The following is a 27,533-nucleotide window of genomic DNA, read 5'->3' as shown; positions in this document are numbered from 1 at the left end:
CACACACACACACACACACACACACATATATATACACATATATTTTATGCAATTAATCGCGATTAATCGTTTTGACAGCACTACATAATACTAGTAGTATTACATAGAAATTTTTAGCTAAATTTAATATGAAAATATACAAAATTTTATATCAATGATAAATATTTCAATTCCATCCAGTCTAAAATTATATTTTGTTTCCTCTTTAAGAAGACTTTGTCTCCATTATGTTAAGATTCATGAGTGTTGTTGAGGGACGTGCTGAAATTAACACACGAGGCTCGTCCTGCAGTTAGTGTGAGCCCATAATGACGCTGATCATTACAGATGAGAATTCCCTTAAACAGCCTGGGTTTGGATCCGGAATGATCCACTCCATCTCGAGAGCCACCAACCGCCACTGCCGCCAAAAATAACACGGCAGCGCCACTCCAGCCCGCGCCTCACCACAGAAGGGCCCGCCACAAGAGCCGGGATCAAAACACACACAAAAAAGGAAACACAGCATATTGGGGGAAGGAAAAAATTGTTCATATAACTTTACTCGACTTCTTATAAGATACACAGAATCTGCTGATGATTTTGGCTCCTGGTGAAGCCACAAAATCGAATCTACAGACGGGGCCAAGGCTGCAGAGAACGTGTGTGTGTGTGTGTGTGTGTGTGTGTGTGTGTGTGTGTGTGTGTGTGTGTGTGTGTGTGTGTGTGTGTGTGTGTGTGTTTTGAGCTCAATGGAGTTTTGATGAAATAAATTGCCTGCAGTGGTGGTTCATAGTAAAGTCATTCAGCAATGGCAATTACATCAATAATTCAGACGGCAGTGAACAGCTCATCAAATGTTCAGATTAAAGCTTGATAAATGAGATGGTATGGCACTCTTAGTGAAGGAATCGTTTATACATGGATACAGGAGCTCAATGCAAAGAAATTGTATCATTATAGTGGCTAATGCACACATGCAGGATTAAACACATTATGCTTACACTTTATTTCGATTCTCCTCTTTACGTCAACTAACTCCTGTTAGACTAGTAGACTGTTAGCAGTCTACTGCTATAAAGTGTTAGCAGATATTAAGCAGAAAGTCTACTTATACTTTAATGACTGCTAGTTGACATGTAGTTGCAAAGTTACTTATAGTTAACGTTAGTAGAATATTTACTATGTTGAAATCAAGTGTTACCCACATTATAACTTTAAATGGGATTTAGTAGAGCTTACAAAATTATTGTAAAGAATTATGTTTAATTAAACGTTTAATTATTTAATTAAGCAGGGTAGTTTTTTATTTCTATTTGAGCACCGCATTGTAGTAAGATTAATAATGACCAACAATAAATGGTTTAGCAGTCATTTTCTATGAAGGCAGATCATGATGAAACACAATGCTGCCCCGCTGAGGAGACATGAGAGCTGCACATAAACATAAAGAAACAGAGAACGAAAAAAACGACAAAAACTTTACTTTAAAACATATATATCTAAAATAAACAATACAAAAATAGTACATTTTCTCTGAGGAAAATCATCAGCCTCGGGCAAAACAAAAAATTATGCGTTGTTGTGATTGGTTAAGATGTTGCTATATTCTTGCTGAAGCGGTTTTAGTGCGTTTCAAAACGGTATTTAGGTGTTCTGGTTGGTTTTTAGCGTTGCTGTGCGGTTGTTGGGGTGTTCTGATTGGTTTCTAACGTTGCTGTGCGGTTTTTGGGGTTTTCTGATTGGTTTTTAGCTTTGCTATGAGGTTACTATGATGTTGTAGTCGCTCAGTGACAGGTTGTTTACCTTTATTAGTCTAAAAAAGTTTCTACAGTATGACGTGGTTATGATCGATGCATTTTGTAGGTGAATGGGATTTTCACACCATTTTGTTTTATATCCCGCAAGGCAAACGTTAAATAGGATTCTTCACTAATTATATGCAATGTGAGCTCAGCTAACTTCATTAGGCTATTCAAACATTACGTTTGGTTTAGAAATAACTTTGCATCAACAAAATATAAAAACCACTGATTTAATAACATGGGACAGAAGACAGTTTTGTAAACTACAAATCTGAGGTTGAATTTTTGTCCTTTAATGAGCAAATAATTGTTTCTCCACTAGGTGGAGCCATAGATATGTATTTGGTAACTACAGTAGTTGGGTTTATCAAAAGTGACAGAAAAAAATTATTGTAAAATTCAATATTTCAGTTGAATATAAATTATATAATTTTGATTCATTTTAGGATCAAATGATATTAGTAATAAAGATAAAGATCTCTTTGGTTGTTAGTAATGGATTTTTGTTTTGTTTCAAAATTGTGTAACATTAACATTAAAATTGCGATGTAAATGCATTTATGCCACTTCTGAGCAGCATTAATCAGTCTGTGTAAATAGACCAATTTTCCACTTTAGAAGCGCTTTTGTACCACCTTGCCATTACATTATTTAGTAATACAATTATTGTATTAATTTGAATGTGATTCAAATGAGGATTTGTCTTTATGATGTTTCCAGCTAATCCTGGAGCAATGCAGGAGTCAGCAAAGCTTTATAATATTGTCTAAGCATGTACTATAAAGGAACTACGGTATACAGAAAAAATACATAAGGTAAATAAAAATATTAAAGATGCGATTGTGAATTAAAAAAAAAACAATGTAAATGAATAAGTAGATAAACAAGTAAATAAATGGGGATTCATATTATATAATATTAAATATGTTGTCGTTATAATTTTCGCGCCATGGGAAGAATTGGCCTAGATTTAAACATTGATTTGACCACAGCTGTTAATCTCTTCGCTTTGACCTCTTATTGGTTGTGTTCCTCCGCGCTGAGACACGTGACTGGACAGTGAGTGAGTAGACAGTTGAGCGTCTGTCTGCCTGCGCGTGACGTGATGCACTACTTTCAGTCAACCGCCTAATTTATGTATTAAATCGTTTGGAAGATGGGATTGCGAGGGAAAATAGTAATGTTTAAAGAGGGATAACAGCGAAACGTTTGCGCAGTTGCAGTGATTATGGTTTAATAACACGCCCTCTGTGGGATATAATCCGCGGTTTAAAGCTCGTGTTTGTGGTCAGCTCGCTCTTGTTTGATGGCGTGCTAGTTTATCTACTGCTAGTCAGTGACTAAATGAATATTCGACATAGCTCCAGCCCGAGGATATCACACACTAACAAACATGTGTTTGTACTGTAAATCGGTGTAAACGCGACTGTATTTTGGAGATCAGGGCAGAATGGCACCGTGGTGGATTACGTTCATCGCTTTACTGTTGGGTGAGTCCAACCTGCTCATGTTTAATATCCATCTGCTCTATATAAGTCCAAGTTTATCCTCCAATAACAATAAGCTCATTATGGAAATTCCATCATAACGCGCATTTTTGACATTCACAATGGGGGATAACGTTATATGTATGAACTAATATTAATGATTCACGTAAATAATTTACTACATGAATCTGTTATTTCAGTGCAAGTACTATGGTAAATACTATGCTGTCTACTTTGCTATTCCGTGATGTACTTTAGAGTAGCGTGCAAATACCGCGGTATAATCATTCAGAACTTTTGAGTGGTTTTTGGTTATGTTTCATGATAATAAGTAATATAGGCTATGTGGTGCACTTACAGAAATGTTTTTTATTTTGTATTTACCTTGTTTTTTTAATATGTAAACATTTGTGGGGGAATATTCATTCATATTCATATGCTGTCTACATTGGTGTTCCATGAAGTATTTTAGAGTAGCGTGCAAATACCGTGGTATAAGAATAAGGTAATTAATCAGAACTATATTGAATGTTTTTGGTTGTTTCACGATAATATGTAATACACTTACGGAAATGTATCATATGGTACTACCATGTTTTTTTTTAAATTTACCTTGGTTTTTACATAAACATTTGGCATATGCTTTTATCCAAAGTGACTTGTATTGCAATCAAGGTATATTATTTTTTTAGTTCATACATTTCCAACAATGCATGCATAAACAACCAATGTTCATTCATCAACAACCTTGGTGGATAGATTTTTTTGGTGTATGTAAATACATTTGTGTTATGGTCATTCACAACCATGTATATTAATACACTTTGGTATTACCATCTGATACATTGTTTTTTATTGTGTACTACAGGCTGATTTTATTTCATTACAGATATTTGAAAGACTAAAAGATGTGTTTAGACCAGGGGTCTCCAACCTTTTTTCATTTGAGAGCTACTTTTTAAAAAAAGATAGTGGCCGAGAGCTACTCATGTAATACAATACTTTAATCTCTTAAATAATGTCTCATAACTCTCATATTAACAACTATTTAAACTGTTTTGGATCTAAAAGAGTTTTTGTAGGCCCATATATGTCACCCTTAAATGTCACAGAAAAGAACAGAATCAGAAATACATTTTTTAAAGAAAATTGTACTTTGTATTTATTTGTAATTATACTGTAAAAACAAAACATAATTATAGTTTATTTTATAGTGCATCTTAACTAGAGATGAAATGGCATGGAAATTTCATTTCATGATTATAGTGACCAAAATGATCACGGTTATCACAGAATCCTGTTCAAAAAGTACTATTACTACACAATAAAATCAATTCCCCAAGTTTTATGTCGAAAAACAGCAAATTACAAATATAATTAGCATTAATATGCACTTTTTGTTTACATAAACATTAAAATAACAACATTAAAAATGATGGCCAGATATTAAAGGAGTACTGGACATGTTATCTACTAGTATGTAGCCTACAAGTTCAAATAAAGTTTTGACAAAAAAGATTTATAAAAAGAAACCTTGCATATTTCAGCCTTTTAATCATTTTTATAAAAAGAATGAGTCAAAAAAGATAAATTATTGACGTTTACAATGCACATTAGCTTATCTTTTATTATTAATAGTAAAATTCGGTCCGATTTTCCCGTGGCTTCTGTCGTTGCTATGCAACCATGCACCGCACTCTCTACAATGACAAAGAAGATTTAGTAGCTAATGCATTTTTTCATCTCACTGCGCCTGACAAAAATGAGCGCGTCGCTTCAATTATGAGCTTCCTACATTTGAAATAACGAACTTGAGCGCGCAAAAGACGCGATATGTGAACGGCCCCTTGACGAGTTACCTCCAATCAGGCCACGAGCTACTGGTAGCTCGCGAGCGACGTGCTGGAGACCCCTGGTTTAGACACTTTTTACTAATTGGCCCTGAATTGTCACCGTAGCTTAATGGAGAACTCCGGCGCAAAAAGAACCTCGGGTGTAATAACACATTGGTACTGAGTCGACTGTTCTCTGGGATTTGTTTTCATGATAATCGAGTGTAAAGAGTTTTATCTCTAAAAACTGTTTAGCTTATAACGCTAGTATATGGGGCATATAATAAGTAAAAAGAGATCGCTAGTTAATACCACTAACAAGGCTCAAAATAGCCCCACACTAACACGGTAGCATAATGAGGGTCTCTACATACAAACCGAAGCACTGAGTACTTTGTAAGTGTACAGACAGTTTAATAATAATATACTTTATAAAGACAGAGTACCATCGCGGAGCCATCTTTGGCGTTCGTGGTTCGACTGGTCGAGACTGTTTTCCAAAGATGGCTCCGCGATGGTACTCTGTCTTTATAAAGTATATTATTATTGAACTGTCTGTTATTACACCCCAGGTTCATTTTGCGCCGGAGTTCTCCTTTAATACAATGTTTTATAGTTCTGTGATCTCTTCATTTCCACTCAGCAGCATAATGACATCATAATGTACGTATAAGCTGTGCAGGATTTCCACTTGCAGGCCTGCTGCTCCGGTTGCGCTTCAATTACGTGTCTGATCCGCTTAAAGCTTCTATTCTCTGGTCATCACTGATGTGTGTGTGTGTGTGTGTGTGTGTGGGGTCACTTCCCATGAGACACCGAAACTAGACCGACCTGCCAGAAGAGCATGATGCCAGCCAAAAAACCCTTACAGAAATGACCATAGTTTAAAAAAACCCCACAGTTATAATTACTCATAACATTAAACCAGAAATAGATCTTTAAAATAAATTATTCCTAAGCTTACTAAATTAAAATGCTCTTTCCTTTAAATAGTGTATACAAGTACAATAGTAACTAATACTATTGCCATAATAGTTGTAGTAACGTGACATGTCAAGTGCTGGAAATTTTGGTATAAACGAGCCTAGTTTACGATAAATGTTTGTGAGGGGAAACCAAAAATATACAATTTGCTGAAGATGCTGATACTTAGACTATGTGGATATTGATAAAAAGTAAGAAGATAAATTACTGAGATCTTTATAACTTGCATGAAAATCATATAAATCTCAATATCTGCCAATAATATGTCTTAATAAGATTATGCTTAGTTTATGATCAAAGCTCTGTAGTTTAAGAACATATAATGCTATACAGTGATGATTGAGAGATGAACAATTCAACATTTCTAAAAGCCTGTTGATCATATTTGATACTCATGATCTTTCTTTTCTTTTTCTTTTTGTAAACAAAAATTTTATTTGTCAAAAATTGTCACACAAGTTTAAACAACATTTCCATTTTCCATTACAACTGAATAAAAAATAAATTAAAAATGTGAAAATAATGATACAAAATAATAATAATAATAATAAAAAATATAAATAAATAAAAATAGATAAAAATAAATTAAATAAATAAAAAACATACAGCAATAACATAGGCTACTTGTCTATATACTCTCAATGTCCATCAATTCCACGAAGGAGTCACCATCTAGACTCTCCAAAAAGTTATAAAACACTTTCCAAATGGACCAAAAGGTATCTGGCTTGTTTTTCAAAAAGTAGGTAATCTTTTCTAAGGCAAGGTGTGAGGTCATCCCCTTTATCCATTGAGACACGCCGGGACTTTCTTCTTTTTTCCAAGTACATGCTATCACACGCTTAGCCTCTAGCAAACAGAGAATTAACAATAATCTTTCATGTTTGGTGATTTTAAAATTCAGAGGACAATTTTTCAATTTTGCTCTGCACGCGACCCGGGCTCTTGCTCTTGCTCTACTGCACCAATTTGTTGTTTGTGGTTTGTTCTTTTTATTCTTTTTATCCATTTCTATTTTTGTTATAAGTTCTTTACTTTTAAGTTCTTTAGTTTTAGGTTACATTGCGACTGTTTTTATGCCAATACCAGGATGGCAATGTTCGTTCAGCTATGACTAGTGGTTGCTGTATGGGGATACCTTGCACAGTGCCAAACACACCCAGGTGCGGCATTATGGACGTCAATTAGTTACACCAGAGACGCACTGCTTGCGCTTCGCCATGCCGGGCCTCCTCCTTTGAATCTACCTGTTTGCGGGGGGTCGTCAAATGAACGCAATAGAAGGCACAGGAGACGGGGGCAACGAGGTGGAATACGGCAACGTCTCCGACGACGAGGAAACAGACCACCCTTACCATCGATGATTTTGTGCAATGCCAGATCACTGCATGGCAAAATGGAGGAACTTCGAGCTAACTCCAAAGTATGTTTTGAATATCGCACTTCAAGTTTGATGGTGTTTACGGAAACATGGCTGCACCGGGATGTTCCGGACGCTGCTCTGGGGCTGGATGGATTCTCGCTGGTGCGGGCGGATAGGAATGCCCAGTCAGGGAAAATCAGAGGCGGCGGTCTGGCTGTGTATGTGAGTAACGCTTGGTGTAAACAGTACACAATTAAGGACACAATCTGTTGTCCTGATGCTGAAGTTCTGTGCTTGAAAATGAGACCTTTTTATCTACCGAGGGAGTTTGGTAGCGTCGTCGTTTGTGCCGTCTATGTCCCTCCTAGCGGAAATGCAGTTAAAGCAGCAAAGTGTATAGCGGACTGTGTTCACCAACAATTACAGGCCTCGCCAGAGGCTCCTGTATTTATATTAGGTGATTTTAATCAATGCATGCTGGAACTGTTCTTCCCTGGCTTCGAACAAAATATAAAATGCGGGACAAGAAAGGACAGAACCCTAGATAAGTGCTATGGCAATATTAAAAAGGCTTATGAAGCCAGAGTGAAACCTCCGCTAGCTAACTCTGACCACAATACTATCCATCTTATTCCTACATACAGGACTATGCTCAAACGCAGTAAACCATGCATGAAGGAAGTAACAGTTTGGTCGGACGATGCTATAGAGAGACTCAAAGGTTGTTTCCTTTGCACAGATTGGAACGTTTTTAACGATATGGACATTGATACGACTACTGTGACTAACGGAGTGTATCAAGTTTTGTGTGGACAATGTACTCACTAAAATTTTTTTTATTATGTATCCAAACAACAAACCTTATATAAGTAAAGAAATTAAGAGTTGTATCAACAGGAAAAATGCCGCATTTAGAAACCATGATCTTGCTGGGTTGAAAATAATACAAAAAGAGCTTAATCAAAAGATAAAAGAAGCAAGGGGGCGACAGAAAGATTTCATTGAGCACCAGTTTTCCACTTCAAATTCGAGAAAAATGTGGGATACAATGAAGGTTGTTACTAACATGGATAGAAATAGTACACTTATGAATACTAATGACGATTTACAGAAAGCTAATGAACTCAATGACTTCTATCTGCGGTTTCAAACTCATGACTTCTCTGATAAATGCAGATCTGTTATAGGTTCTCTGACAGATGATATGGGCAGTATAGCACACGGTGCGCACTACACCCAAAAGGTTGCACCACTCCAAGAAGAAGGGTCGCCCACGCATAAATGCCTGCTGCGCCAGCAATCCTGAGAAAACCCAGCAGTTCATCAGCAGGCTGGAACACGCCCTCAGCGAGGGAGTGTCAGCAGATGACACCATCGACTCCAAGTGGCCCCGCCTCCGCGACGCGGTTTACAACGCCGCCATCACCGCCTACGGGAAGAAGGAGCGGAAAAATGCCGACTGGTACAAGGCCCACTGGGAAGAAATGGAGCCCGTGACTGAGGCAAAGAGGAAAGCCCTTCTGGCCTACAAGGCCAATCCAAGCCCTAGTACCCTACAATCCCTCCGGACTGCCAGGAACAAAGCCCAGCAGACCGCCCGCCACTGCGCCAACACCTACTGGCTAAACCTCTGCAGCAGCATACAGAGAGCTGCCGAGACAGGAAACGCAAGAGGGATGTACGAGGGCATCAAGAAGGCAACAGGCCCAACCCCCTCCAAGACCGCCCCCCTCAAGTCCAAGACGGGCGAGGTCATCACCGACCAGGAAAAGCAGATGAAGCGATGGACGGAGCACTACCTCGAGCTATACGCGACGCTGAACGTGTTGACTGACACGGCTCTCAACGCCATCCCAGACCTACCAGTCATGGAGGAGCTAGATACCCCACCAACCATGGACGAGCTCAGCAAAGCCATCGACTGCCTTGCCTGCAGGAAGGCGCCAGGGAGCGATGGAATCCCTCCAGAGGTTCTAAAGAGCGGGAAACCAGCCCTGCTACAACCACTCCACGACCTCCTCTGTCTCTGCTGGGAACAGGGCTACATCCCCCAGGACATGCGAGACGCTAACATTGTCACCCTGTACAAGAACAAGGGAGACCGTAGTGACTGCAACAACTACCGGGGCATCTCCCTCCTCAGCATTGTAGGCAAAGTGTTCGCCCGCGTCGCTCTGGCCCGCCTGCAGACCCTCGCCTCCCGCGTCTACCCCGAGTCCCAGTGCGGCTTCAGGGATGGCCGATCAACAGTAGACATGATCTTCTCACTACGCCAGCTGCAGGAGAAGTGTCAGGAGCAGCACATCCCACTCTACATCGCCTTCATCGACCTCACAAAGGTGTTTGATCTGGTCAGCAGAAGCGGACTTTTCAGGTTGCTGCAGAAGATTGGTTGCCCCCCACACCTGCTTGCAGTGGTCACGTCCTTCCACGAGAATATGCACAGCACAGTATGCTACAACGGCGCAACATCCGAAGCCTTCCCAGTCAGCAGCGGAGTGAAACAAGGCTGCGTCCTCGCACCCACACTATTTGGTATCTTCTTCTCCATGCTCCTCCAATACCCCTTCAAAGACTGCAGCGAGGGTGTCTACATCCGCACCAGGTCGGACGGCAAGCTCTACAACATAGCCCGTCTCCGTGCCAAGACCAAAGTCACAGGGGTACTCATCCGTGAGATGCTCTTCGCTGATGACGCAGCCTTGACCTCACACACGGCAGACGGACTTCAGCAGCTTGTCAACCGCCTCTCACACGCCTGCAAGGAGTTTGGATTGACCATCAGCCTGAAGAAGACCAACGTCATGATACAGGGAGCAGAGACCCCTCCAAACACCGCCATCGACGGGTACAGCCTGGACGTTGTTGAGAACTTCACGTACCTTGGGTCCACGATCTCCAGTTCGCTATCCATCGACTCTGAGATCAACAGCAGAATCGCCAAGGCAGCCGCAGTCATGGCCAAGTTGAATCAGCGAGTGTGGAACAACTCCAGCCTCACTGAGACGACCAGACTGCGCGTGTACCAAGCCTGCGTGCTCAGTACGCTCCTCTATGGCAGCGAGTCATGGACCACCTACGCAAAGCACGAGAAGAAACTCAACAGCTTCCACATGCGGTGCCTGCGTTGCATACTGCATATCAAGTGGCAGGACAAGATCCCCAACACCGAGGTGCTGGAACGAGCCAACATGAGCAGTATGCATGCAACGCTCAGCGAAAGACGGCTGCGTTGGCTTTGGCATGTCAGGAGGATGGACGTAGGCCGCATCCCCAAAGACCTCCTCTACGGCGAGCTGGTTGAAGGCACCAGAACCACAGGGCGCCCCAAATTGCGCTTCAAAGACGTCTGCAAAAATGACTTGAAGCAATGCGGCATTGCCCCCAGCGCATGGGAGAGCCTGGCTGATGATCGCTCCGCTTGGCGACAAGCAGTCCGGCAGGCAACAATCAAAGCAGAAGCGGCACGAAACGACACTGCCGTGGCAAAGAGAGCTAGGCGGAAGCAGCGGCAACAGCAGCCTGACCAGCCATCCCCCTTCTCCTGCGCCCAGTGCGGCAAGGACTGCCACTCTAGAATTGGTCTGCACAGCCATTCCCGGCGGTGCAGATAGACACACCGAGCTACCCCATCGTCTCCCGAGACGGACGGCTGCCGACGACGACGACGATATGGGCAGTAGATTAATAATAGATAGTTCTAAGGTGCAATCAATGTTTCAGCAGCTATGTACTAAGAAATCGAAGGGACCTGATGGGATCTCTTCACAGCTTTTGAAAACCTGTGCTGCAGAACTCACTCCAGTGTGGTGTACACTCTTTCAATGTTCATTGGACTCACATATAGTTCCTGCGCTCTGGAAAAAAGCTGTGATCATTCCAATTCCAAAAAAGCCACATCCGTCTAAGAATAATGATTTTAGACCTGTTGCACTAACATCAATAGTAATGAAATGTTTTGAGAAGTACATGGTGTCTTTATTAAAAAATGAAGTTATGTTAAAACTAGATCCATGGCAGTTTGCGTACAGGCAGGGTAGGAGCACGGATGATGCAGTGGGAAGTATTACCCATCTTGTATCTAAACATTTGGATGATCCAAAGGCATATGCGCGTTTACTTTTTATTGATTTTAGTTCAGCTTTTAACACTTTGCAACCGTATTTATTATTGGAGAAATTTAAATTGATGGATGTAAATCCGTTTATTATTAAATGGTATTTTTCTTTTTTAACAAATAGATCCCAACGGGTTAGGGTTAATGGGAAGATCTCTGACTCTCATGAGATTAGTACAGGAGCCCCTTAAGGGTGTGTGAGCTCCCCAGTTCTCTTCACATTGTATACAAACAGTTGTGTGAGGATTAATAGTAACAATTACATTGTGAAATTTAGTGACGATACTGCGATTCTGAGTTTGTTATATAAAGATCAAGACATTTTGCCTTACTGCTCTGAGATTAATCAGTTTATAGAGTGGTGTGATGCTAACCACCTGATTGTAAATGTGAAGAAAACTGAAGAGATGATATTTGATCCAAAGTCAATTGGAAACCATAGCTCTATTTATATCCATGATGTTCCTATCACACAAGTGTCCTCCTATAAATATCTGGGTGTTTACATTGACTGTTCTCTTACGTGGCAGGCTCATATAGATACCTTGTGCACTCGGCTACAACAAAGACTGTATTTTTTGAGAAGGCTGAGACTTTATGGGGTCAGTAGCAGTATTATGATGTTGTTTTATCAGGCTGTATTGGAGAATGTGATATCTTATGGAATACAACTCTGGTACGGTAATTTAACAGTACATTTGAAAGCTAGGCTCGGACGTCTTATTCGAACGGCCATGAAGGTCATGGGCAGAACAGAACCTCTTTATCTGCAGACCCTATATGAAAAATCTATATTAAGGGAGGCAAATAAGATTATGTATGATACAACACATGTCCTGCACTCTGAGTTCGTAATGTTGCCATCGGGGAGAAGACTAAGAATGCCTAGTTGTAGACTAAACCGGTTTAAGAATTCATTCATTCCTTCAGCGGTTAAGTTATTAAATAATATAAATTAGAAATAATAATTAATCTTATTGTACAGAGTGGCGTGATGCCGACTACTTTATAGTGGACAGAGTGGCGTGATGCCAATTAATTCTTAGTGTACAGAGTGGTGTGATGCCGATTACTTTATAGTGGACAGAGTGGCGTGATGCCAATTAATTCTTAGTGTACAGAGTGGCGTGATGCCAATTAATTCTTAGTGTACAGAGTGGTGTGATGCCGATTACTTTATAGTGGACAGAGTGATGTGATGCCTATTAATTTTTAGCATACAGAGTGGCGTGATACCGTTTGCGTCCCAGTGGAGAGAGTGATGAGATGCCAATCATTTTACAGTGGGTAGAATGGTGTGATGCCAAACATTTTTCCAGTGTTTGGTGTGAGTAGAATGGTAGAATGTGGGTAGTATGGTGTGATGCCAAACATTTTTCCAGTGTTTAGTGGCAGTATGCCGGGTACCCTCTGGTGTACACAGTATTTGTGAGGCCAAATACTTGATTTTAAATGTGTATTTCTCTGTTTTTTATGTATTGTGTTTGTTTTAAATGTCTGGTGCTGCAGTGCTTGTATTTGTGAGCCCAAAACAAATTTCCCATTATGGACAATAAAGTATACCATACCATACCATACCATACAGCTTTGGATCACTCATGATCTTTCTAAGTAATAACATGGATATTCAAAAATACCAAAGTCTCTTCAGTCCAATTAAAATATGAATAATATAAAAGTTATTCTTATGTTTACTTGATAAAAATCAGTAAAGATTTCAGATCCAAAAGACACGTTAAGCACGAGCTGAAAATGGATGTTTGTACAACTAAACTAAGAGAACTTTTACTTGCCGAAACATTGTAAACTGTCAATCAGAGACAGAAGGAATGGAGGAGTTTGAGTGCGACAGGTTTATCAGATCATGTTGATCATTTAGAGGCCTTAGAAATTCATGCATCAAAAGGTGAGACAGAAGACTTTATAAGATTACGAGTTCAGTCTTGTTTAGTTCCTTTAGCAGAATGAGGAGGTGTGTAAATAACCTCTGGTCTGCATAGGAAAATGACTCAAAAGATGAGTGACGTAAGAGCTTGTACAACATGGGCGTAGTCTGGCAGAATGGGATTACTGTTCGTTACTAACCCTTTTATTTAGAGACGCATTACAACACACACATGGGGGTCGTGGGAAATAAACAGAGCGGGCATGACTAATGAATAAACAATACTAATTCCCGGGGTCTTAATATGGGTCGATAGGAGTGCCGAGACCACGTTAGGTGATTATTAATGAGATGCAAAGTAAATCAGTGAATATATCTGTATGACACAGTAGCATTTATTTTAATGATCCTGAATCAGCCAGCAGGAATTTGACATCACTGTCATGCAGTGTTATTTTATCATTATTCAAATACTATTATTTTAGTTTTTGTAACACTTTATTTCGATGCCCCACAAACATTCTACTAACTATAAGTAACTTTGCAATTACATACTAGAGATCGACCGATAATAGGTTTTACCGATATTTAACCCAATATTTAAGTATTTTCCCATAATCATTGATTATTTAAAAAAGACACAAAGGAAGGGAAATTGCAGAAATTACAGTAGCCTATTTAAAAAGTGTTGAATATAACAGTTTTTTCAGTTCAGTGCTGTTGTTATAATTGTGAAAAACAGAAATAGAACAGAAAATTAATATCGGTTATCGGGCACATAACCACGCAAATAATTGGTATAGGTTATAAAAAATATCAATATTGGTCGATCTTTGCTATACTTATCCTACTAACCAGAACTCTAACCTAACAGTCTACTAATAGTTTCATGCAGCTTTAAGTTAACGGTTAGGCTATTTTATTTTAAGTATCTTTTTTTTAATGGTTTTAGTTAATTATTATAACCCTGTTGTCATGGTGCCCCTCATTTAAGTGGGAATATTGTGCAGTGGGTCTGTCATTAGGGGCTTTTGCACCGGAGGAACTTTTTCATAGTTCCTAGAACCATTGGCGTAAGTTCCCAGTTTGTATCTGTGGAACTAGGAACGATTTTAGTTCTAGGAACTCCTTTTGGAGGAACTTTTTTACTCCTACTTCAGAGTTGAGTCTAAACCAGCACTATATGAACTACCAGTGACATTAGTGAACGCTGATTGGACGAACGTACTCGAAACACCAGCACCCGCCATTTAAAAAAAAGGCTGTGTAAACGCACAGATTATAGCCTATTTATTTACTCCAGATACTAACTCTACAAACATGGAAAACAGTGATAGATGAGCCTCTTAATCTTTACGCTGAGGAGAAAATCCAACACGACTTTGATGGGATCAAGCCAAACACGATTATGTATTTCTGCTCAGCAACACTGGATATCAACCACATGGCGAACGCTAATAACGTATTAGACAGGACTTTTAGACAGATCGTAAACTAATGAACACGGAAAATGCAAGCACTGTGACTCTGGGTCTTGCGTTCTCCGCGCCGTCTAAATAAAAGTCCCAACAATAAGCGCGGCTTATGTCACTTCGGAGTTCCTACTGGCGGTGCGAATGCAACCAGGAAAACGTTCCTAGGTGAACCATTAGTTCCTGGGGAACCACTCTGGTGGCTAGCTAGTTCTTGTAATTATCCGGTGCTCAAGCCCCTATTTACTGACCTCATTCAGGAAACTGCTTTGCATGTATTGATCCCAGTGGTTAATATTCAAACTGTGCATGGCACACATTCATTTACTTCTTGTCTCTGTTTCTTTCGGCTGTGTGTTAGAGTTGCAGTGGTGTGTGTGCCGTGAGGTCGCTCTTCCCGCCGGTCCGCTGTACCGGGTCGCCGGTTTCTCGCTGTCTCTGCCCTGCACGGTTTCGGGATACGAAGGCCCGCGGACGCAGGAGTTTGAGTGGTACCTGTACCGGGAGGACGCTGGGGGTCGGCAGATCGCTGTGGTATCCACGCGAGACACTGGGTTTCCGTACGCGCCGTTCCAGAGTCGTGTGCAGGCGGGCGAGGTTCGGGTCGAGAGGGACTCGGGAGATAAAGCCAGACTGATAATCCAGAGGCTTCGTCCAGATGACCAGGGCCGTTACGAGTGTTACACACCCAGCACTGACTCACGCTTCCTGGGGAACTACAGTTCGTCTGTGGACGTCAAAGGTAGGTGGTGTATCAGAAAAAAATGGGTTGATGATAGGGGTGTAACGATGCCCTCATGTCACGATTCGATGCATATCACGATACTGAACTCACAATATGATATTGATTGTGATACTCCAAGACATATGGTAAAAAGTTAACAAAAAATTTACTTTTGATTAAAATGCTAAATTTGGCGTTACATTATGTGTGTAAATGAATAGGCTTGGACTTGGTGCTGGAAACCCAATGCACAGGACAATAGAGACACCAGAATAACAATATTCATGATTCTGAAGCTGAAAATACATAATTATTTTAGACAAATATGCTTGCACTCTGTCTCTGATTAGATATATGTAAAATAATGTATGCCACTTTTTACTGGTAACATAAGACATTTGACATTATCAGGACCCACAGATAATTCCCCATTGCATTATTATACATTTTATATATATATATATATATATATTAGTACTTTAATGTAGTACTGACACTAAAACTCTGTAAACCTGAATTTTTATCACACAATCATTTTCATTTTGGGTGAACTATACACAATACATATTGTCACTATCCATGATACATATTGTTGCATTTTTGTAGTGCAATATATTGTGACACGATATATTGTTACACTCCTATTTGATGATGATGATAATGATCATGGTTCAAAAGTATGTGCTAAATTCTTAGGAATATGAAATTATATATAATTTGTTTTCATCTTGGTTTCATAAAGTTAAAATATTGGTTTCTCTAACATTTAAAAAAAGTTCAAATACATGACATCCAATCACAATACCTCATCTTTTGTGGTCAAAACTGACTGTATCCACACAATATGAGTGTTATGCCTAAGAAAATCATGCTACATTACTGCCATTCTCGACAATGTACCTTAGTAAAAGTGGAGTTTTAGCACTTACAATCATGATGAACAAATATAGACAGAATTCTTTTATTAAATCAAGGCGAGTGGCGCTTGAAGGAGCCCACTTTTCTAAAAAAAAAAAAAAAAAAAAAGCGTCAGCAGCGCCTTGCATCGCCCATAGACCTTAAAACCATCAGCGGGCGGCTGCGGCTTTGAAAATGCTAACCAATCAGACCTCAGGAACCGCCCCAAATACCGCAATAACCAATCAGAAAAAAAAAATATTTTTTAAAGTCAGGTCGATCATCATTTTCATAATCGATCATCGCTGTCACGAAAAAGTACTCGATCACTCTTGCCCATCCCTAATTCACATGAAAACCGCTCTTTTAATAAAAAAAAAAAATTGTTCTCCAAAACTTTTGACAGGTACTGTATATTAAAGATGAAATGTGTTTAATAATAATAATAGCAATAATTCATTACATTTATATACTTTTCTCTGCACTCAAAGCGCTTTACATGGAAGGGTGGGAATCTCCTCAACCTTACATATTGTGTTTTTTATTGTATATTATATATTTCGTTTCATATTGTGTTATAATAATAATAATAATAATACATTTTATTTATAATGCGCTTTTCTAAAACCCAAAGCGCTACAAACAGAAGTACAAGATAATACAAAATAGTCATTACAGTACACATCATTAAAATACTAATCATAACAGTCTATGTAAGCAATTTTAAAAAGGTGTGTTTTTAACAACTTCTTGAAACCGGCTAATGTAGGAGCATTTCTAACAGTAAGAGGAAGTGCATTCCATAACCTGGGTGCAGCGACAGAGAAAGCTCTCTCCCCCATAGATTTTAATCTACAGGGAGGTTGCTGAAGAGTAAGAGAATCTGTAGACCGAAGGGAACGAGAAGGGGTGTACAGGCTGATTAAGTCACAGATATAAGGAGCTATTTCGTGCATAGCTTTGTACGTTAGTGTGAGAGTTTTAAAAGCAATACGTGACTGAACAGGTAGCCAATGCAAACTATAAAGCACACCTGTTATGTGCTGACGTGGTAAAGTGTATGTCAGCCCCCGTGCTGCTGAATTCTGGATGTACTGCAGGCGTTTTATAAATTTAACAGGTAAACTAACAGAAAGTGCATTACAGTAATCAATCCTGGAAGTAACAAATGCATGAATAAGCCTTTCAGCTTCTGGTAGAGTAAGATAGGGCCTAATTCTTGCAATGTTTCTTAGGTGATGGAGTGCAGATTTCGTAATACTCTTTATGTGAGAGTCTAGTGTTAGGTGGGCGTCAAAAATCACACCAAGGTTACGAGCACAAGAAGATGGAGATAAAACACTATCGTCCATGATCAAATTAAAATGTCTCCCTTTGTGAGTAGCCGCGGGTGTGCCAATGAGCAGAATCTCTGTCTTAGAGGAATTCAGTTTTGAAAAAATTATGATGCATCCACGTTTTTATTTCCTGCACACATTCCGAAAGAATTTTGGAGGTGACCGTAGGATCAGATTTAGAGCTGATGTATATTTGAGTATCATCAGCGTAAAAATGATACCCCAGACCATATTTCCTAATTATTTGCCCCAATGGAAGCATATAAACACTAAACAATATAGGACCCAAGACCGATCCCTGAGGAACACCAGAACGGACTTGTTCAATGTCAGATTTGTTGTTTCCCAAGACAACAAACTGGGAACAATCAGTGAAGTAAGATTTGAACCAATTTAATACAGAACCAGTGATACCAAGCCAGCTCTCCAGCCTATTTAGCAGGATAGAATGGCACACTGTGTCAAAAGCTGCACTCAAATCCAACAAGACCAAGATGGTAGAGGCTCCAGAATCAGCTGAGACAAGCAGGTCATTCATAACATGAACCAAGGCTGTATCTGTACTGTGTCCCTTTCTAAACCCAGACTGAAAAGGTTCAAAAAGCTTGTTGGATGACAATTGTAGGTGGAGTTGTGCCACAACAACAAGTTCTAGTACCTTGGAAAGAAAGGGGAGATTTGAGATAGGCCTGTAGTTTGATAGGTCTGACTTATCACATCCACGCTTTTTAAGGACTGGTGTAATAGCTGCAACCTTTAGGGCTTTTGGAACAATGCCTGGAACAAAGGCTTTGGAAGTCGATAAATGAATACAATAAGAAAAGGAGAAGTACCATTCAATTTAAATGCAACACACTCAAATGATGATACACAGGGAATAGTAATTTCCATAAGAGATAATTCATCTCTGTATATAACAGCAAGACCGCCACCTTTACCACTTAGTCGTGGCCTCTGTATATATGTATATCCCGGTGGAGTACTCAAATTTAAGTTTATGAAGTCATTTGGTTGGTGCCAAGTCTCACAGATACCAAATAAATCCAGTGAATTGTTCAATATAGTGTCGTAGAGTAGAGCAGTCTTTGTTGTTCAAGGAACGAACATTTAGATGTGCAAATCGCGCAGTGTCGAGTCGCATTTTCTGACGAGTCATTTGTGGATAACGCAAGTTTGTATGACAAACACCGCGTAGAAAGTGCTGTTTTGTTTCTGAGTCCATAGAGCGCATAAAACTTTAATGCCACTCCCAGTCCCAGTAGTGTGAACATTCTGCCGCGACCCTCTGTGCAAATATTTTGGGCGACGTAGAAGTCGAAACGATTTCAAGGTCTTTTGAACACCGACATCCGGACGTAGATGATGATCCAACAAGAGAAGGTCAGTGAAAGAGTACAAATGAAATCCAAATGTTGAAGGAGCCGCTCTCCACGAAGCCCAGTCAGGGTCGAAATGATGATGACAATAGATAGCAGAGAAATCCGCGGCCCGGTTTTTTAAAAGTAATCCACTAGGATTTTGGATAACGGATTGGATCAAATCTTGAAAATGGGTTTTTCAAAAGAAAAAACGGATTACATAATCGGATTATATCACGTAATCCAATCTTGGTTTTGATCCGGATCAAACCTTTAGTTTGAATTTTTCAGAACTTTTTCGTAGGATTTGGATCACTTTGATCCAAAAAAATCTGGATTAAACTGATCCCATCAGAAGGGTGGATTCAGTGTGGATTTCATGCCCAAAATGTAATGAAAACTTTAAAAATGTCTCAAATAATACTATATTTGGATCATGCAGTATCTTACAAGATATCCTATTTATTCATAAGGTTTTAATTTTATTTGTTCATCCGTCAGGCTACAGTGATTAGGTAGGCTTTAACGTATTCAGCCTTTCAGGATAGGCCAACAGCAAAGTAGAAAGAGTTTGGCCTCATAAAATAATCCCCCAAACAGCTGTCAAAATTGACCAAAAACAATACATTTTATTCTGTCACTAATTGATATATATATTCATCACAATCGAAAATATTTTTATTTTTAGCATATTTATTAGTGATGCATGCAATTATTACAGAATACCCAAAAAAATGCAAAGAATGACATTCACTGATTTTTGAAATCCAAAACAAATCCAAATCAGAAATAGTGTCTAACTATTGCGTCCCTTGTTGCACGTACTGTTTGCTCGTTCTGGCAGAGAAACGACTGACTCTGACCAAACTGCAGCAAACCAAGGCCAGACTTGAGATCCGCCTCCAAAAGGCTAGAAAAGAATGGGGTGGGGGTTTTCTTGTTTTTAGTTTTTTTTAAATGTGTGTGTTTTCATTTCAAATAAAAATAAACTTATTTTGACCCCACACTGGTTATTCTGCTTGTTGCTCTTTACATATCTATAGTTCTACATTGTGATTTCCTATTCTGTTTGAGCACTGGTTATCCAGATTTGGTGATCCTGAAAAGTTCCTGTCCGGATCAGATTGATCCAATCCGATGTTGCTTTGAAAAACTGGCTCAAAAGTAAGATGGATTACGTGATCACGGATCGCAAAATAAAAGATTACTAAATCCGGATCAATTTTATCCGGATTAAACCTTTTGAAAAACCGGGGCCGCATGATAGAGACAGAAAAATCCAATTTGAGTTACTCGAGGTAGAATCCAGAGTCCGTTTTAGTCACACAACAGCACAGATAGCAGTCACGCGCAGCCTTCCCAGTTGACGGGATCAGCGTTCCCACGCTGTCAACTCGATCAAACAGTAGAAGCTCACACCGAAAGACTCCACAATAGAACTCCAGTATCGTTAAAAGCAGTATAAAAATAAAAAAACACGTTGACTAATACTTATAATAGCTTAATACTAATTAAGAATATATAACTAAAATTTTAATAAAATAAATTAAACGGACAGAGAAGCGCTAGCCAACATGCGCCAGCGTACTCTCTCTCAAACAATCAAACAATATTTTTCTTATTTCTGCAGTCATTCCAGATACGCTGCTGATAACACACTCACGGATTCTGAGCGGCCAGCCTGTGACCGAAGGCATGGAGCTTCAGCTCACATGCGCAGCGTCAGTCCAATCGGATCAACACACCCACGTTTCCGTCACATTCGGCCTGCGAAGCAGCGGGGGGGCGGAGTCTCAGGGTCACAACCTGAGGGAAATAATCGCCATTGACCGTGAGCTGCGCGTGACTCCGGGCCACAGCGGCGGATACGGGAAGAGATACAGAGATGGAGAGATCGCTCTGGAAAAGCGTAAAGGGGACGGAGCCAGGGATCTGTACGTGATGAAGATGAACGCTCTCGCCCCAGAGGATTCTGGGTCGTATTTCTGCGAGGCTGTGCAGTGGATCAGAGATCCGGATGGCAAATGGGAACGCATCGCGCAGAGGACCATGGAGCTTGGGAATCTCATCGTTCAACCACTTGGTTAGTAGCAACCTCTCTTATTTAAGCTATTAATTTATGTAAAACTCCTTAAAGTCCCCCTGTAGTCAATGATTTTATCTCTTAAAACTCATCTTTGATCACCAAAATTACATATTTAAACGTTTTGTCCTTGGGAAAAAAAAATCTTCATGCCTTAAAATAGCTTAAATGTAACTCTAGTATGCGTGGTTCTATGAATATGCAAATGAGCCCCGCCTCCACTCACTCACTCACTCACTCAGAGATCCACTCGTTGACGATCACACGTTGATCTGATTGGTTACAAGGTAGTTTGTGACTTCAGAAACACCGTGTTTTTGAGACTGTCTTTGGTTCACTACAGTTTTAAGGAGAAAATACTCAGCAATGCTGTCGACTTATGAATTTACACATGATTTGTCTTAAAGCATATTAAAAACACCATATAGACGTATAAACAACATTAAAAGCTGGATTTTCACCACAGGGGGACTTTAACTTAACTTACATTTGCAATGACATGCTTTTGCCTGTAGTTTCTTACCTTAAAGGCCCAAAAGAAATGGTTTTCTCGGACGTATTTCCTATTGAAACAGGAATCTGAGGCTGGTCATATAGAAGAATGGTAAAATAATTGCATTCTTCCAACATGTTTAGTGAGCGATTGCTCTTTAAAATACTTGCCATTTAATGTATGTTAATATAATAAATTTAGTTTTGTTAAATTAAAGTACAACTAAAGAATCTTCCATTTAATCACACTGGCTTAATTAAATCTGCCATGCATTGCTTTCATGTTAATGAACTGCTGTTTATATCGATTGAGAGGCGTTGTAAAGTTGACTGGGTGTGTGTGTGATTGATTGAAACGCTGTCGGATACGAAGCATCTGCTGGCTTTGGCACGGGCGTCTGTTCTCGCTCATCTTAAAGTGCATCTCATGACTGTACAAGCTGCTTTGGATGTTTCTTACTGTAGCAACTTGATCACAGAAAATCTCTTGGGTTTATCTTCTGTGTTTTGGATGTGTGTCAAACTCTTGAATATGTGCAGTGTAAATGCAGGCTGATTTTGGGTGTCTTCACACCTGCCTCATTTAGTTGGGTTGAATCGCACTAGAGTTCGTTGTACCCCTTGGTGCGGTTCGTTTGGGCAGGTGTAAATGACGCAATTGCACTCGAAGGGCACCAAAAGTGCACCAAACAAGCGTACCTAGGGATGGACATTTTTCGAAAATATTGTATTTGAATATTCGGGCTCATAAAAACAAATATTCGTTTATTTAAATGTCATTTAACAAGATAGATGTTAAGTTTTTGTCACCATTATTGAACAAGCTTACAATTAGGCAATATACACAACAAGCTTACTATATATCTTAAGGTTTTATTTTAATTGAAAACATTAAACAATTCGTGCAAACAAAAAGTATAAAGCACAAAAGCATTTGAGCTCAAGAAGCACGAACGGAAAAAAAACGCTAATAAAGCAGACTGCGCAGTTATCATACAGAACGTAGGCTACACATGCACTCGAGTCAGCATTACCGTGTTTATTATATTTCACGTTCATGTTTAGAAAAACAATAATATCCACATGCTCGAGTGAGGAAACGTGCTGTGCTGACAGACATTGCAGAGACAGTGTGCAAAGAGAAGTTACTAACAGCACTTTAAGTTTTCTGTTCTTAAACCTGTCTCTCTCAACGAAACTTAAAGGAAGCATATGTCTCAAAATCATTTTGCTACCAGAAGATATCATCTCGGATCACGATTCCCTTACGCTACAGCTGCTACCTCAGTCGACTGGTGTTTGGATTTCATGTGATTTCTCATTGTGGTGGTGATAGATGAAAATGATATTACAAAATGGAATTACTTTTAATCAAATTTATCATTAAGTAATTTCAAACTTCGCGAGGCAGACGACGTCATTATGTGATCAAATACAATCCACTTGTTAAACAGGCTCCACAGCGCCACCCAGTGCATTTAATTATAACTGTGAAAAAATGTAAAGGAAAAAAAGTAAAATTCGAATAGTATAATAATTACAGATCGAATATTCGTGCACATCCTTACTCGGTAAGTTTTTAAACGAACTCTGGAGTGGTTTGTTTGTGGTGAGAACGTGATCCGACCTCGGATAGACCTAACTGCCGAAGAACTGCGCATTTGAACTAATGTTTGTTGACAGTTTGCACTTTTAGCATGGCAGCTCGCGGACACAAATTTGGAGTTGTGAGGAGGTGCGCAGCCTCATAGAAATTTGGTCTGATGAACAGTGAAATGTCCATTGTAAAAAACAGCGTGTTGTCTGCCGGATTTTCCTCCTCCTTGTTTACTTCCGGGAGTTCTGTTGGAATTTTCCCGCACGTTAATTCTGACCAATCGAAGTGCAGTTATGAAAAATACGTTCAAGACACATCTGGCCAACGATTGATGTGGATGTTGTCACTTGACTGCACTTTGTTTCGCTCTTCCAGTCTCAGATACAACTACAGTGTTTGAGGGCGGGGCTAAGGAGATGCTGTTCAGCCAATCATGACCAAACGCTGGCATTATGCAAATATGAGAGTGTGAGAGTTCTGCTGTTGTTGTTACTGTGATTTTAACCAATTTAACAAGCTATAATAAATGATCTTTGGGGTATTTTGAGCTGAAATTTCACTAACACATTCTGGGGACACCATAGATTTATACATCTTGTGGAAAGGGTGTTACCTTGAGTTAAGAACACGCATGTATACAGGCTAGTGTGCGAGTGCTGTTGTTGCTGTGAATTTAATAACCAGCCTGTGTGATTGTGTTTCCTCGTTTAGTGGACACTCTGAATGTTCGCTCGGTTCCAGATGGTGAAGTCTCTCTGCAGCCCGGCGCTCCTCTCAGCCTCACCTGTCAGGTAGGCTTGCTACAATAGTTGGTGTTGACGGTGTTACCAGTGTTCAGAAGCAAATGTAAAGCATAATGTAAAATCGCTTATTTAAGCAAATTTGTCATTTTACTGTTTTGTTGTTGTGTTTTTCATTAAAAAGGATTTTCATTAAAATCCTTAAATTCATTAAGAATAATAGGCTAATGAACTCACCATTCAAGCAATCAGTCCCCGAATTGGCGCTAATTTAAAAGCGAAACTAAAATGCGCACGTCCGCACAGGCATTCATAACGGTTGCGTGTCCACAGGTACGAGCGAGCAGAACAGAGCAAGCGTTTTAAGTTCATTCCAATGGTAGTAATTAATAGAAGACGCTCACTCTGCTCCGCACCATTATGAATGTCCGTGCGGACGTGCGCATTTTAGTTTCGCTTTCGAATTAGCGATTTAACCCTCTGGTAAAAAATGTTACTTTAAAAAAAAATGGTACTTTTTTTTAAAGTACCATTCAGTTTTAAAACTGAATGGTACGAAACTTGGTAAAGGTTTTGGCACTTGCTGTGTGAACACAAAAGAAAATCATGGACATGATTCGATCCTTAATAAAATAGTCACACTTGTACTCTTCATGGTCAAAAATTAGCGCATAGGAAATGAATGGGAGGCTAATTTCACCTAGTGCAAACTTTTGGTACTGCTGCCAAATAAAATCTTACTGAAAGCAAGTTTTTGGAGATTTGATTTGTTTTAACTTTTAACTGGTTAGATTTATGTCTTTTGATTTTCTCACAGTTTTAGAGTAAAACATGTTTTTGAAAATATATATTTCATATAAAAATAAAAAATTGTATTTTTGCACATTTTTCATAACAATAAACATAATATTCTGTAACTTTTTTTACGTTCACTTTTTAAAACTTTTTTCACTTCAGCAATAATCTGCCACGTGTCTTCTTTAAAAAGACATCAAACTTAAGTCTGTTTCTCTTAAGCATTCAAATTCACGACAGTTTAAGTTGGAAAGTTAATTTTCAGGTATATGCTCAAAAAGTGAATAAATGGATTATAAATACAGCGAAAATATAATTAAGTACCATAAAATCCCCTAAAAATACAAAATATGAAATAAACATTATCCACCTAAAATATAGTGTTTGTCACACTTTATTAACCGGAGGGAAAATATCTTGTATACTGTCAGGTGACCGGCGTGGGCGCATGGAACCGCTCGGCGCTGCTGGTTCAGTGGATGCGGCGCGGGCCGACGGGTGGCGTGGAGGTGGAGGTGTCTCGCGTAGGAACCGACGGCGTGGTCACATGGGGTGATGATGTCAGCAGAGCGGGGGGCGGCAGTATGGAGAAGGAGGCTGATGGGAAGTTTTCTCTGCGCCTGTTCTCCGTTCACCCCGCTGACGCCGGACTCTACCGGTGCGCCGTGAGCGTCTACGCCGGGAGACTAACGCCAGGACCATCGAGTCCCGCAACAATAACGCAGAGATCGGAGTGGGTCACTGTTAGCCTGAAGACTGACGGTGGGTGTTTGTATGTTGTTGTTTTTTAGTATTATCTGTGAGTGAAGTCATTTAAATTTTTCCTTTTTCCAATTCGTTTTCCTTTAATCATTTTGGACTTTTCACTTCTGTAAATCAGAACTCAATTAATTTAGGAATAATCACTTAGGAATACCTGTTCTAATACTATTTTTTTTTGTTCCGTACTATAAAGCTTGTTTCCGCCTCAGAATAAAACATTTTAAAAGATAATTGAGACTTTTTATCTCACAATTGCGATTTAACATCTTGCAATTCTGACTTTTTTTCCTCATAATTGCGAGTTTATATCTTACTATTCTAACTTTATACACAATTGTAACTTTATATTACGCAATTCTGAGATAGAAAGTCAGAATTGCGTAATTTAAACCTGGAATTGTGAGAGAAAAAAGTCAGAAATGTGAGATAAAAAGTGCCTTTTTTTGCATTTTTGTGGCGGAAACAAACTTCCATAGAAATGCATGTAGAGGGAAATTATTAAATGTTATTCCTCGCGTTCATTTGGTGAAAAGCAGTGTTGAAAACTTATTTGTAACTAGACATTTGCTGTATTTGACTTCATGGATTAATTAATGCAAATACATCAATATTGATAAATACACTATTGTTCAAAAGTTTGAGTTTTTTAATGATATCAATACTTTTATTCAGAAAAGACACATTAAATTGATCAAAAGTGACAGTAAAGACATTTATAATGTTACAAAAGATTATATTTCAAATAAATGCTGTTCTTTTAAACTTTATATTCAAAGAATACTGAAAAATAAATATGAAACTGTTTTCAACATTGATAATAATCATAAATGTTTCTTGAGCATCAAATAATCATATCAAAATAATTTCTGAAGGATCATGTGACACTGAAGACTGGAGTAATGATGCTGAAAATTCAGCTTTGATCACAGAAATAAAATACATTTCACAATATTTTCACATAGAAAACAACTATTTTGAATCATAATAATATTTCACAATTTTTACTGTATTTTTGATCAAATAAATGCAGCCTTGGTGAGCAGATCGATATTGATATCTATCGATTCATAATACTAAACAAAATGCAAAAAAGATTTTTTTTTAATTTTAGATTTATGACCCAGACTTATTTTCATGAGATTCACCGTACGCCGTGCTGACAGTTTATCATGCTGTGTTTGTGTGTTTATGCACCGGTTCAGATGTGCGTGTGTCTGCCAGCATCGATCTTCCTCGTCGTCCGCTCCTGAGACGCGGCAGTACGATCACGATTCTCTGCAACGTCTCTGTGGAAACTAGCGCTTCTTCACAAGTGGAGGTGCAGTGGCTTCAGAAACCAGAGGAACCGGCGAGGAAAGACGTCACGTTTTCTGAGGACGCCCCAGTACAACTCATAGCAACCCTGAGCTACGACGGGCTCACGCGCATCTACAGCAACGCTAGCGATCTGAGCGCCGACCGCGTGTCTGCAACGAGCTACAGGCTAAGAATCTTCTCGGCCCGTGAAGAGGATCAGGGACACTATCAGTGTCAAGCCGAGGTTTGGTCGCAGGATCCGCACGGCGGATGGTATAATACAGGTGCGAGAGCAGAGTCCGAGACCGCACACCTGTACCTGTACGCTCGAGGTGAGTTTGATCTGTTTCATTAGATTAAATCTGCTATATACAGGAATAGCCTGTAGCTATAGCTAATGTGCAGAGGTCATCAAGTTCGTTCCCCATAGTGTGCTTGCATGATCTGGCGAACTTACAGACTAATTGGGGCTGTTTACACCTGGCCACTTCATGCGTTTTCTCAGATCGGATAGCTATCTGATTTATC

The 27,533-nt window shown here is 39.5% G+C and overlaps 1 protein-coding gene across 2 annotated transcripts in view; it reads left to right on the top strand.

Moving 5' to 3' along the window:
• Nucleotides 1-2,842: 2,842 nt before the first annotated feature.
• Nucleotides 2,843-27,533, top strand: part of igsf8 (immunoglobulin superfamily, member 8) — a 31,835-nt gene continuing 7,144 nt past the window's right edge. The window contains exons 1-6 of one of the 2 annotated variants that reach the window (XM_077197645.1): nucleotides 2,843-3,274; nucleotides 15,286-15,666; nucleotides 20,871-21,323; nucleotides 24,124-24,203; nucleotides 25,379-25,709; nucleotides 26,912-27,337. In XM_077197645.1, the coding sequence (XP_077053760.1) occupies nucleotides 3,235-3,274; nucleotides 15,286-15,666; nucleotides 20,871-21,323; nucleotides 24,124-24,203; nucleotides 25,379-25,709; nucleotides 26,912-27,337 (1,711 nt within the window). In that variant the 5' untranslated portion in view covers nucleotides 2,843-3,234. The remainder of the gene's footprint in view (nucleotides 3,275-15,285; nucleotides 15,667-20,870; nucleotides 21,324-24,123; nucleotides 24,204-25,378; nucleotides 25,710-26,911; nucleotides 27,338-27,533) is intronic. The other variant, XR_013192930.1, reaches the window with a different exon arrangement.

Source organism: Siphateles boraxobius, unplaced genomic scaffold, assembly GCF_051911475.1.
Source record: "Siphateles boraxobius isolate OS27281-9 unplaced genomic scaffold, OSU_SipBor_1 41, whole genome shotgun sequence".
Taxonomy (NCBI): domain Eukaryota; kingdom Metazoa; phylum Chordata; class Actinopteri; order Cypriniformes; family Leuciscidae; genus Siphateles; species Siphateles boraxobius.
The sequence above is the reverse complement of the archived record's forward strand: the minus strand, read 5'-3'. Positions and strand labels throughout refer to the sequence as shown.